Source organism: Ammodytes marinus (assembly GCF_949987685.1).
Source record: "Ammodytes marinus genome assembly, chromosome: 21".
Taxonomy (NCBI): domain Eukaryota; kingdom Metazoa; phylum Chordata; class Actinopteri; order Uranoscopiformes; family Ammodytidae; genus Ammodytes; species Ammodytes marinus.
In genome coordinates this window covers 14,418,656-14,432,149 of record NC_137225.1, presented here as the reverse complement: position 1 = coordinate 14,432,149, position 13,494 = coordinate 14,418,656, and the positions used below count along the sequence as shown (strand labels likewise).

The window sequence follows — 13,494 nt, the reverse complement described above, 5'->3', positions numbered from 1 at the left end:
ATGACTTGGATGTGGTGAATTAGGAAGAGAAAAGAATGGACGAAATAGGCCATTATAGGCTGCATCTCTCTATAAAAAAAAAATCCGAAACGACTATCAGTAGCCGACCTACTTTGATTTAGTTTAAACCGTGCATTAGCCTATACACATCTGGTGCTTGTCATACAGTCTAATGACAATTCTAATATAGCCTACAATTGTTTGTGTTTTGTGCTGTATGTTGTATGCATTTAACTTGGGCTCACCTAGAAACGGGCTTTGGAAGAAAGCTTCGGCTGCAGGCAAAATACTGGTGTCATGGTCCTTAAAGCATCAAATAACCTATATAAACTAATACATCTACACGCTATTGCATATGTTTTTAACGCTCCTTTTTAGGCAATACGAGTTTAATTGTAGTCAACATTAAGGAGTTGTTTACCCAGAACGAAAAGTCATTAAATATCAGCAGAAATTTGTAGAAATTATGTGATCCTTGAAAAAGCTATCTTTATTAATGCAATTTGTAATTCAAATAATTGCCATACAAAACAAAATAAATCAATAATGTAATTATTATATTTACTTAAAATTACAGTTTATTTGCGCAATTTACTTCGACATATGGTTTATTCAATAAAAAGCAGACTGAGAAATGATCACATACTCGTTTGCTGTGGTCTACTCATTTGAACAAACTGCTGAATCACTTTTTGTATTATAAAATAAAATAAAGGCTAGAAGTTGGCCTTAGATGTTTCTTGTTCCAAACCTCCTCTCTTTATATACAATGAAATAAGACTCACTCGAGTAAATACTGCAATAACAGAATTCTTTATTTACAAGGCAAATAGCATCAGCGAAGCCATATTAGTTCACAACTTGCATAACTGTGGTTTTAACTTCTCTTGTATATCTAATTTTGCATAAAACGCTCACACACACACTAGGGATACAAAGATGGATGCGGGTATACAGTGTGATTCCTGTGAACAATGCAGAAAAGAAAATATCTCGGGGAAACACAACAGTAGGCTTCCTTCAGAAAGTCCATATAGTATATTACATATTGCTTCAATATCCCTATGCATTATATTTTTCCATACAACCAGTGAAGGGGGGAGGAAATAAAATAAAATAATCTTCAACCCAACACAGAACAGAGAGCAATGATGAGGGACAGTTCAACTGTGACCGAGTGTCCAGCAACTGCGCAGAGTTGAGCAATGATGCACCCATTCACTATTGTACACAAGTCATTTTACAAATTTATACAGACAGCGGTGTAATGTACAAGAACAACGGACAAAATCTAAGGCAATATGCTAGGGTTTTTAGCATTTTCAAGGTTGCATCTTAGCTCTAAGAAATTGGCAGACAATACAAAAGGGCATTTAAAGTTCATCAAAACCATAAGTTATAGAGAAAAAATATTTTTGTTTAGTGGGTTCAAAGCCTGGATATTTTTAAGGGGCAAACATCAGTTATTTGCACCCGTCCTCATTATAAATGCTTAAAAATGCATTGCTACCGCATGGCTTTACATCTTTTCATAATCTTGACAATCTTTGGAAATTTTCAAAGGGCATGTGAATCATTCCTTAAAATGGCTCAAAACAAGGCTTGTTCTGCACAACTGTATGATACAATCAAAACAGCTTTTCTCAAAAGAGAGATTTCCTGTAGGCCCTGCAGCAAAACAACTGCAAGACATCTGCTATGATAACAAGCAAAACATAAATGCAGACGGCCTCTGTCCCAAAGTTGACTTGCTACATCTTAAAATTTCATGTAGAACTTCATTTAAATAAAGAAAAGAAAAGAAGCAACAATGGACAACTTCCGTGCTGAGATCATCAGTCACATCCTTAGGCCTTAAATGACAATACATTCAGAATGATTCTCTTCCCGTTTTAAGATGAAGCATCAACATTAGACCCTGTTAAGTGACATCAATTTCTTATTTTTTTTTCCACGGGACTCAAAGCGTTGCTAACCAACAAGTCGCCGTTCACTATGACAATAAAAGCTGGTAGAATTCAGAAATCCAATTGAAAGGTGAGGATTATTTGGCTTGCTCCAAGTTTGTCCTGGGTTAAAATAGTTGATATAAAAAGTTTTTTGAGTCTTTTGAGGAAAATGTACTTTTGAGGTTAGAGAAGATGACTTGCTTTAGTTTTCTTGTGAAGGTCAAACCAAACCCCTACCGGGGCACAAGAATAGCATGTCATTACTGAACACTTTATAGTTGAACCAACTGCCTGAGGTCATAAAATATGGCTAAGTGTCTGTCAGAGCAGGTCTGGTGAACCGTGCAGTCTTAACTCTGACCTCTGCTATAGAAGAGTGGCTGGAGGCAGAGAGGGCGTGTGTCAACAAGGGGATCACAAACTACTTCCCTCTGCAGGCCTCAGCCAATGCTGCATAATCTAACAGGAACGCTGTGTGTGGATGTAGACTTTCTTGGTACAAACTGCAATAAAAAAACTGTTTAATACTGCATCCAAAGGCGGAGCAAAAATGTGTCATTTTTATTCTGGAAACTGTACAAAAATTACAAAAACAAAAAGACAAAAAAAAAACCCAAGAGATTCTCAAGTAATCGTTATTGCTTGTTTTACATCACACCAGAACAGTTTGCACCTAGCAGCTTGTATGAAGCAATTTTTCACTCCAGACAACATAGAAAGCACACTTCTGTTATTTTTTTCGAGTTACTTGTATGGCTGTGGTTGAAGTCGTCATTTTTTTTTCTTCCATTATTTTGTGGTGTTCTATGCTAAAGGCAGAGAAGCAAGCGATAATCTGTACACTGTATACACAGCACACCCCCTTTACAAGCATTCCCCACCTCCCACCCCCACCCCCTGTCCGCATCGTACCAGAACATCAGAACCTGAAGGCTCTCACTCTGCTTACCCAAAACAAAACAAAAACCTGCTCTGCTTCGAGAGGCATTTGTGACCAGACAGGGGAACCGAACCCTACGGAATAAAATAAATAGGAAAGAAAAAAGTTTTACTTATTGGTATGTACAATCGCGGTAATTCATTTTTAAAACCATATATGATTTTGACATCTTCTTCTGAAACTACAGGACCAAAGTATAATCCATAATTCTTGTTAATAGAAGAATATTCTCAGAAAGAATACAACCATTACTGTGAAAATCATAAAAAAGTGCCTCTTTCACACTTTTAGAAATATTTTTTTCTTGTTGCTACTAGGATAAAGAATCATCTAGAATAATTAAAATGAATCTATACAGAAAAATAAAACTTAATTTAATACACTATATAAACCTCTTGACTAAATTAGTCTAATCATACAAATCACCATTCCACTCAAATCATTCTTCTGCAGTGTTTTTCAATATCAGTTTTTTCAACCATATCTTCATTCTACATCTTAATTCTCACGACAAAGAAAATAAAATAAAAAATAAAAATAATAATAAAATAAAGAACAGCAAAAAGGCAAAACCGGCTAAGTGTTCCATCCATAATTCTGAACATAACTTGGGAGTCTCTGCTGCCATTTAGGAAACTATGTGGAAATGTCACAAATGTGTGAGAAAGGTAGGACATAAAAGAAAAAAAATCAGTGTACGTCATTTTTTGAGATGAGATTGTAAATGGCCGCTGTCCACTGAGAGGAATACATTCATCAGAACAAGGGATAGATCCCACCCACTGCTGCCCCCTTAGGTCAGTGTCCCCCACCAGGAGGCCTTACAGTAAGTCACACTATGGTGAATGCAGCTGGACAGGCAGACAGACTGGCTCATCTCAAGGCGCTCCTCCTCGAGGGTTAGGCATGTTGGACAGAGACCCACAATCCTTCTCCCCCTAGCCCCTCTTCACACTCCTTGTGTCTGCTCAGGGCCAGGCTGCTCCGGGGGCGCCCGGAGAGGCCCGGCTGGGACAGACAGGCAAACTTAGGCTGGGGACACAGGGGTCAGGGCACGTGGCCTGGCTGGTTCAAGGGGCCAGTCGGTTGGTTTACATGTTTGTACAATTTCTTAAAGGGCCGACGTGCTCCTTGCACCAGCTGATCACTGAGGTTCAGGTTTAAGCACTCCATGCGGGTCAACAGTATTTCTGCAGAGAAACAACACATTGAGTCACACAACTTGTGAAGCATTAAAAGGTGGAGTCAGTGATTCTGGAGAATGCTTGTTAACAAAATCACTTTTTGTCAAAATCAGTTCATCACAATCCGCTACATGTCTGTACTGTATGTGCACTGAAAAATTAATCTGGTGTTAATACACAGCCTAGGCTTTTTAAATGGGAATTTAAACATAGGGTATATAAACAAAGGGGCCCACCGTAGCTGGCAACAAACTTGGAACTTGTCTGGAGTAAATCAGCCACATGTGCAAAACACTATAAACAATTAGACACCATCTTGGAACACACCATCAAGCCTAAAAAAAGTCAGTAAATTACACAAGCCTGCGCTAATGGCCGAACTGTAAATAATTGAAATAATCTAAGTGCCAATATATTTCTATAATCCTGGAAGGAAGATAAATCAAGTGACAGATATACTGGTGTGTTACAAAAGTCTGAAGTGCAGACAATCAAACACTAGCAACTTGGTTAAATATTCATGGCCCTTTACTGGGCTTAAAAGCATCATGGACAACAACAGCGCAGTCCATGTACCAAGCTAACGGTACCATTGAGACAAAGGAAGAACGATTCACCTGGTTAAATCATCATTAGAAATGAGTGCTGAGAGAAAAAATAATATTTGTACCCAATTTCCAGTGAGTGAGTCAGTACCATCGCCTAAGCGATAAAATGAGCGAAGTGAAATCAAATCAAACTGTATTATGTTAATGTGTGTTGAGAGTGTGTATATTTGAAGATCCTTGTGCCATGAGTGGAGAAAGTTTTCCATGCTGAGCTGATTAGTCCCTACTCCAGACAGGCCAGCTATTTAAATATGAAACAGTACCAACCATATAGTCTATATAGTCTATATGGTCTGGCTCTAAAGTGCCCATTGATAATTACATCATTGTCCTCTAAGTTCAAGTGGAGCATCAGAACTCCAGCTGGAGGAGTTACGTAAACTACAGAGTAAATTATTCACTAATGCTGCTGTTCAATAAGGGTACCCAAACACTTAAGAGTCTAACGATGAGACAAACACAGGTACTCAAGCCTGGGGGGCGGGGATAACACAGACCTTTTAGTTTTCTTGGTCCCCAGATTACTGTGTTAAACTTTAAGGGGTACAATTTGTTATCCTCTAACGGTTGAACTCCGAAAGTGTATAATATTCCTGCAAAGGGTCAATGTTAAAGGACAACATCAGGATATTACTGAGCCACTTGAAAAGCTCTTATTTTGGACTGGCCATGCTTAACGATGGCACACTTTGAAATGCTTGAAATCAGCAATACTCACTTCTCCAAAGCTACATTCATGCCTCTTTCGGTCCCAAAAGTATATAATTTTTTTTTAAAAACACATTGAAAGATATCAATGTGTCAGGATTGGCCAGGTATTTTACCTGTTCTTGCCCCATGGAGGGTAAGCCCGGTGAGGGCCCTGAGGCCATGGATGTGACACTCATCTGTCCGGCCATCTGGCCCATGCTGCTGTTTGCCATGTTGGCGGCCATGGAGACGTTGTTGAGGTTCATGCCATTGCCGTTGTACATGTTGCTGTTATTCTGCTGGGTGAACTGTGGTGACGCCTGCTGCTGTGAGAACATACTGGGGAGAGAGGGGAGGGACAAGCATTTTGCTTTTGAGAGAAAGTAGATGTGTGGGTGGAATTCTATTTGAACACTTAACAATTTGGAAGGTTATGTTTCCATAAATCATATATAGAATTCCAAACAATTTTGACGACGTCAGTCAGTGAGAAAGCGGCAAGCTCCAACATGAGTAACATTTATTTATTTTTGTCTATTTTTGGTTACATTTTTGCACAAGGTAAAATATGTCAAATCATCTTACAGCAGTACTTCTTCAACTGTACCCATAGGCAGACAACTTTCACTGAATTATTCTAATACTGGAGAAAATAAGGGCCGCCTTTTTCTCCATGTCTTCTTAAGGGTCAAAATAAACCACTAAGAGTTTATTTGGCAGCAAGTCTGACAAATAAATACACATAGATCAGGGCTGTACGCTTATTTTTTAAAGTGGTAGCACTGGTGCTAGCAAGCAAAAAAATTCAGTAGCACAAAAATAAATGTGGTAGCACACAAAGTATGATCGAAAACTTGCATGACCCTAACCCTTGCATTTAGCTCTAATTACCTTTGAGCATGTCATCTTGGTTTTATTTGAGATTCTCAATGAATATGATATCCTAGTGTGCAGTAATAATTGTAGAAAAATGAATAGGGGTGCACTGATTGCAATTTAGACAAAAGAGTCTAACCTGCCAATGGCAATTTTTTTGCTGATTCAGAATTATTTCCCCCCCATAAAACTATAAAAATAATGTCTATACCTATATATTTTTATAAACATATCATTATTATATTAGGCTAATAATAACAAACATTTTTAGAACATTTCATTCTTTTAATGAAAACCATACTTTAAAACATTGAACATATAGCCTATTAAATAAATTAGTAAACATAGTTGTACAATTTAGGCCAAGTTAAATAGGTTGTGTTAATCTTTGTTTAAATCATAGATAGTTACTGCTGTTGGCTGCTTTCTTTATAGGTCCATGGTTGACTGCAGGGCTGTGAAGCGCTAACTTCCTGTTCTTACCTGCTTCAAAATAAGAGTCAACTCGCATTTGGCTAGTAACCAACTTTTATTGTGAAGGCACACAGGAAATTTTCTGTTTGCACACGCACTAACTTGACTGCGTTAATGTAAAGAGAGCCGTCTCCTTCCTGTTTTTAACCGTTGGTGAAGTTAGACACTATAATCGCCGCACAAGCACAGATCCCGAGCACACATCTTTCACCAGCCAAAGTGGAGGGTAGACTTAATAACTTACTCGCCTAAGACTACATTCACCCGCATTTGGAGAGTGTTAATGTAGAGCCCTCTAAGCAGTATTGTGCATAGCTCCTCTGTGTCTCAAACAGACAGCATCTGCTCATTAGCACTGGTGCGACTGGACTTGTATTCATCATCGCACGTGATCAATTTCAGTAGCAAATGCGATCAAAACTGTCGCACTGTACAGCCCTGACATAGATACAAGTCAATTCTTTCAATTTTGTACCTGTTGCCTCCCATGTTGCCCTGTGGCCAGCCGTTCATGTCCGGTGAGCCCTGGAAAGCCGCGTTTCCTTGGCCCTGCTGCATCATGGGGGATTGCGTGTGGGTCATGCGGGGAGAAAGCAAGGGGCTCTGTGGTGTGCCGGGACCGCCAAAGCTTCCTTCTGCCTGTTGGCTCATACCTGCGCATGTGGACGCATTAAGACAGGTTCAACCACACTGGACCTGCATAGACTCAACTGTGAACCATTGTGCTGACTAAATGTTCCATTCCAAGTTATTTCACACAATCATGCCACATAGAGACAAACATTTTGGAAGAGAATGATGAGTGATATGAGCAAGCACGATGATTGGTGTGAGTGAAGACTCTGGTCTGCATTCAGGATTATTGACGGACAACTAATATTTCCTACATGCACGTGAGGAGGGACCATGCTAGGGACTAGGAAGAGTGGGAATAAGGAGATGGTTTAGGAGATAAGGGAAAGAGAGATGTCCAGTGGGAGTTATGGCTCTTTACAAATCCACAGGCCAAAATCAGATTAAGGAGTGAAGGATAAATCAAACATGTTACTATACAAATCTGGATTATATGAGATTATCCGATAACGCCCAGATTATACTCCACGCTGTGGGACTGACAGCTACAGCCTTCAGAGTCAGGTGTCAGTGCGTATCCCGTGGTAAGCTTTGATTATTGTGCCTCTGCTGCCATCTGGTGGAGCAGGAGTGTATAGCCAGGACACCATTTTGGACAGTGCATAGAAGAATAAGTCTTTATGATCAAACAACTCATCGTGAAATAAAATATGTACTATTGTAACACCCGGGATTACACTATGATTAGGACCCTTCAATGGCAGCTAATAAATGCAATCTTTGGTGCACAAATATTACTAATACGATGATTGCCGCTACTTAAAGAAAGCATGTGATGCTGAGCAACTCGAGTCACATCAACACACAGACACAATGGCGCACACGCACAGGTTGTAAGGTGAAGTGTGTGGAAGGCTGGGAAATGTGGGAGCAGTACCTGAGTTGGGAAACTGAAAGGCACTGTGCTGCATTTGGGGGCTGAGTACGGCCCCGTACTGTCCGCCCATCATGTTTGTGTTTCCCATCATCATCTGTGAGGAGGAGGAGGTGGAGGAGGAGGAAGAGGAGCCATGCAGGTGGAGCTGGGGGTTGGGGGGGAGAGAGGGCAGGCTAGGGGAGAGAGGGGAGGAGAAGGGGCTGGTGGGGGGAGGGGGCGAGGCCAGGCCTGTACTGGTACCGTAGCTGGGCGGGTAGGGGAACTGCTGGGGGTTGGCCTGGGGGATCCGCGGGTTACTAATGCCTCCGGCAGCCATGTTGGGAGGCAGGTTGAGGCCCTGGGCCCTCATGGCCATGCTCCTCTGCTGCTGGACCTGCTGGGCCTGCTGCTGCTGCAGCTGCTGCTGCTGCTGCTGCTGCCTCTGTCTCAGGTGGTTACTGAGCAGCTCCCTCTGACGCTGAGCCAACATCTGGGCATTGATGGTCCCCTGGAAGCAGGGAGCAGAATGGGATGCACAACGTGTCATACATCTACATTAAAAAGGTGCACTATGTAACTTTGGGTGTGTCAGAGTGCACATTACACATTACTTTTCTAAATTCGCATAACTGAATAAACAAACTTTCCCAAGAGGAAGATTTGATCCCTGGAACATTGTATAAAGTTAGAAAGCTACCTGGAAAGTGACTGTTTCACTGTTGTTTACAGCAGCAGGGCCCAGTTTTTTTTAACAAACATATTCTAGTCTTACATTTGGTTCAAGGTGCATCAAAATAATTATTGTTTTGATTTATGATTATAGAATTAGTCAATACTTAGAATTACATATGTTAACAAATATGTTTTGTAAACTAACTGCAGGCTCTGCAAATGTAAACAAATCCCCCTCCCTTGAAACTGTATAGTGCACCTTAAAGTAAGTCTTTGAAGCTATATATTTACGGAAAGCCAACAAAAAATTAAACACTGCCTACATTCACAACATGTCCGTGCATACTGATAATGTGATGCCAGCGGGGACTTACCTGGTTTGGAGCACTGGCTCTTAGAGGTAGGTTCACATTAGATACACCACTCATCTGAGTCATCATTGGCTGACGGTTCTGGTGGGAACAGAAGACGACGTTAGCACAATCCCCTAATTAATTAAAATCTTCCTTAAATCCTTGATTCATGCAAATATTAAGACGCACTACTCATTCCAGCTTAGTACATTTCTAATATAAACACAATAAGTATCCTACATGAGAACATTTTGAATGATATTAGAGATAAAAAATTTTTTTTTTAATTTAAATAACAATTTTACATCAACGATTTATGGTGTGATCCAGCTTTTACATTGCACAATTTCAGTGCAATTCAATATGGTGAGAGACCAGCAGGTGGCAGGTAGGCCCACACCTCCCAACTATTGCTTTTGTGCACAGCAGACCTGCCAAAATGTCAACCTCAAGGATAATTACACAACTACCATCTAGAGCCTTAAATCACACAGCTACTGATCAAACAGTGTGGTTGCATCAGAAAGACCAAAGGAATCGATGGACAGCCGGGTCAGGGCAGTCTGGATGCACGTGTTACTACCTGCTGTGACTGTAGCCGGTGCTGGAGCTGCAGTCGCAGTGTGTTGGGCTGGTTGGGGACGGGGGTGGGCCTTAGTCCGGGCCGGGCCTGCATCCTCATCATGGGGTAACCGGGCCGCGGACCCATCTGGCCAGCCATGGGGTGGAAGCCTGGCTCCTGCATGGGGGCGCCAGCGTAGCCCCTCTGGGCCATGTGGGCCTGGGCAGCAAACTGCTGTTGGCTGTACATGGGAGGCTTTTGGTCTAACATCATGGAGGGGTCCTGTGGGAACTGGTCCGGCTCCAGTGAATGACTCTTTAAAAAAAAAAAAAGGTAGTCGCAGAAACATATTTAAAAACACGTGGAGCCATAAAGAAATTAACTAAATATATTTAAAACCAATAAAAAAATGTATTGGTTCATGATTCGCACTTGTTCTACCAGAGCAGGGATCCCCAGAGCACGATCAATCTCCTCCAAGCCATCGAAATCTTTAAGTGCTGTGTACAGCTGGGACATCAGGACCCCCTCATCTACTGCACTGCCTTCACCAGAGCCGAGCCCTGTATTACACAGCAGCTCCTCCTGGGATGCTGGGTGCACCGGCCTGCGCACAAAGGAGACAAGGAGATGACCCAGACATTTTCTAAACGAGAACATTGTCAGACAAGTAATCTAACCACATAAAGAAAATATTCATATGAGATTGATAATAGGAGAAAATCCCAAATAATTGAGTAGTGAGGCCAGAAATATGTACTAATCAGTCATAGCCTGTAATTGCAAGTAAGTTGCTCACCTGGCCTGGTTTACAAAGGCTGTCTGTTCGATGGGCATCATGCTGTCTGGCCACGGGGCTGTCTGGTTGGGTGGAGCCTGTTGTTGGGAGAAATGGTGGCCGGCCATACCAATATCCATGTCAGGTTGGGCTAAATAGAGGGGGGGAGGGGACAGACAAAGGCAGGATAAGTTAGTAAATATTAGCAGGCTGATGTCTACTGTCAATTCTGGAACGGCAAAAGCGGTTATCATAAAGAGTATGACAACCTGCATGATGGCCAATATTCTCTTAAACCCATTACAACCAGCACACAGTGCTGCTGGTTTAGATATTCTATTTATGTCTTAAGTGCATTTCCAAAACTAGCCACTGGGTGGCACTTAACCTCCAGCATCAAGAAAGTAATATGGCTGAGTTGAGGTCTTTTCATGTGTGCCTCTGCATAAAGTTTGTGAAAGACCATGGCTTACATTCAGGGAAGGTTAATCCATATAATGCAAGCACTTTCATCTGGTTTCTGTATTAAAATGCTTTAACAATTGATTCTAGAGCTAGGGAGACAGGGGCCCTAGACAAAGAAACCAGAGATTTGTTGCCACTAATATTCCATATAATGTCACACTGTTATCTAGTTTCTGCATTCAAAACTCCATGGAACCTTAGTTTTTAGGGTAGACTGAGCTCTCACCATTGGCCATCATGGGGGACTGGAGCATCTGTCGGGGTCCCGGCTGGCTGTTGGGCCTCATTGGAGCACCGTTGGGCCCCATGCGGCCCTGCATGGCGCCCTGTGGCCCAGGACCGGGCGCTCCCAGGGGAGGGGCCGAGGCTGAGCCCACCCAGCCCTCCTGCTGCTGCATGCCTGGCCGGGGACCACCAGGAGCCATCAGTCCTAAAGGATCAAACACAGTGACTTCAGTGGACGTCCTCTCTCTCCATGATGCAACAGTGTAATGTAATGACAAACCCCATCTATGTAATACTTGGGGGATGCCATGAGGACTACAGAATATGTGGGAGTGACAGTGAGAGAAACTTTGTGCCAGTGTGGGTGAGAAAATATTTCCTGTGACAGGAAGTGAGTCATTGTGCCGTGACATGATCCGTCACAGGCTGAGAGTGATATACAGACAGGGGCAAAAAGGCCTTTCCTTAGAATTAGGAAAGCAGTAACGTGATAACAAAATCATGCAAATGGATGCCATTGTGCTTCACTGGCTGGCTTTGCTACTGTGAGATTGCCAAGTAGAAATCACAAATTGGGGAAAACCCGACTTCAGTTGAAAGGAAATTTACATTTAACAGTGAGCCCAAACCATTTTTTTCACAGCCCCTTTCTTAATGCATGATAACCAATGGATTACAATCTTTATACAACAATTTACAAGCTTAATGTACACTTTCCTTAATCCTTAAATCCAATACAAGTGACAACCAAAGCAGAACAGTCACACCTACCTGCGTTGACCATACCGGCCTGGTTAACCATCATGCCGTGACTTCCCACAATGCCTTGCTGCTGTTGTTGCTGAATAAGAGTGTATGGGCTAGTTGCCCTGATGGGGTACTGTAATGAAGGCTGCTGGGGGGACACATTCATGTCGAGAGACACGCTTCTCACAGGCAGACCCCGGCCTGGGTGGCCTGGTCGGACACCTCCAAAGTCTGACGACAAGAAAAAGTGGGTCTTAGCAATAATGTTTAACAATAGAAATTAACAAGATAGTTCAATCTGTCTCATAGAACCTTGTAAAAAAGCCCCTGTAAACCCACATCCACTCAATCCTTCAAACTATGCCATTTAATAATACAAATATTGTCATTTAAGTTTGATACACTTTACAGAATTATGGTTTAGATAAGCCGGGCTATGCTCTGGTTCCTGTTACAAAAAAAGTATTTTGAACCGATCACGTCAGTTCTCTGCCTGGACGTTCTATAAAAACAAAAGCTTATCAAGACACCCAACTTTGATATCATATTGTTTAATGTTTTAGACCAGGTTTCTAGAGGCTTCACATGTTATTATCAAGTGGGAGAGGGCAATGCCAGTGTACACGTTTTTAATTTTTTCAAGTGGGTGTTGGACTCACTGGTTGGGGCCATGCCAGTGCCCATGCCTCGGTGCTGCTGCTGTGCTGTCGCCATGGCGGGATTGTTCTCGGACATCTGCAGGATGTCATTGATGATGTTCTGCTTGTCCAAGGGACTGGGCAGAGACACGGGCCGCGGCTCGCAGAAGAGCTGCGGCTGAGCATTCTGCAGGTCGTTCAAGATGTCGTCCAGCTCCGACGACTGAAGACGAGAGAGAGAGAGAGAGAGAGAGAAATAGAGAGAGAGAGAGCGAGAGAGAGAAATAGAGAGAGAGAGCGAGAGAGAGAGAGTGAGAGCGAGCGAGAGCGAGAGCGAGACAGAGAGAGAGGAAACACAAACCAGGGAAGAGTTAAAACAAAGAACAGATGAACCACTTTGGCTCCCACTTGGATACCAATTACTGCTTCACCATTCAGACACACTGAAACATAAAAACACATGTGACAGGCGTGCACATATACCATGAGTGAACTTGGTCGGTGAACACTACAGTAGCATGAGGGGTTGTTATCTTGGAGATGGGAACAGCAGGCCTGGGTGGCCTTGTTTCTAATACAGCAGTAACCCCGGGATAAAATGGACCACTTTCAAATCAATCTAGGCCAAACTTCACTTTGACTCAGCTCACCAGACACATAGTGCTCCTCGTTACCGGCTGGTGTTTTTATAAGTACAGCTACTTTTCTGCTGCACCTTTTTAAAGCCCCCAATTCCTAAGAACATATTTAGGAATTCTATTTTTAATTTTTTGTCCCCACTGAGTGAAAATCACAGCAAAGAGAGAAAAGTTGTGGCTATTAAATCTGCTTTCTGCTGAGTAAC

At 42.2% G+C, this 13,494-nt stretch overlaps 1 protein-coding gene across 3 annotated transcripts in view; it reads right to left on the bottom strand.

Moving 5' to 3' along the window:
- Positions 1-2,856: 2,856 nt before the first annotated feature.
- The window catches only part of ncoa2 (nuclear receptor coactivator 2), a 61,691-nt gene continuing 51,053 nt past the window's right edge, over positions 2,857-13,494 (bottom strand). The window contains exons 12-22 of one of the 3 annotated variants that reach the window (XM_080049748.1): positions 12,672-12,873; positions 12,037-12,243; positions 11,267-11,470; positions 10,597-10,726; positions 10,230-10,404; positions 9,819-10,112; positions 9,257-9,334; positions 8,232-8,718; positions 7,197-7,374; positions 5,506-5,710; positions 2,857-4,079 (exon numbers count right to left, since the gene is read on the bottom strand). In XM_080049748.1, the coding sequence (XP_079905874.1) occupies positions 4,068-4,079; positions 5,506-5,710; positions 7,197-7,374; positions 8,232-8,718; positions 9,257-9,334; positions 9,819-10,112; positions 10,230-10,404; positions 10,597-10,726; positions 11,267-11,470; positions 12,037-12,243; positions 12,672-12,873 (2,172 nt within the window). In that variant the 3' untranslated portion in view covers positions 2,857-4,067. The remainder of the gene's footprint in view (positions 4,080-5,505; positions 5,711-7,196; positions 7,375-8,231; positions 8,719-9,256; positions 9,335-9,818; positions 10,113-10,229; positions 10,405-10,596; positions 10,727-11,266; positions 11,471-12,036; positions 12,244-12,671; positions 12,874-13,494) is intronic. The other 2 variants (XM_080049750.1, XM_080049749.1) reach the window with 2 other exon arrangements.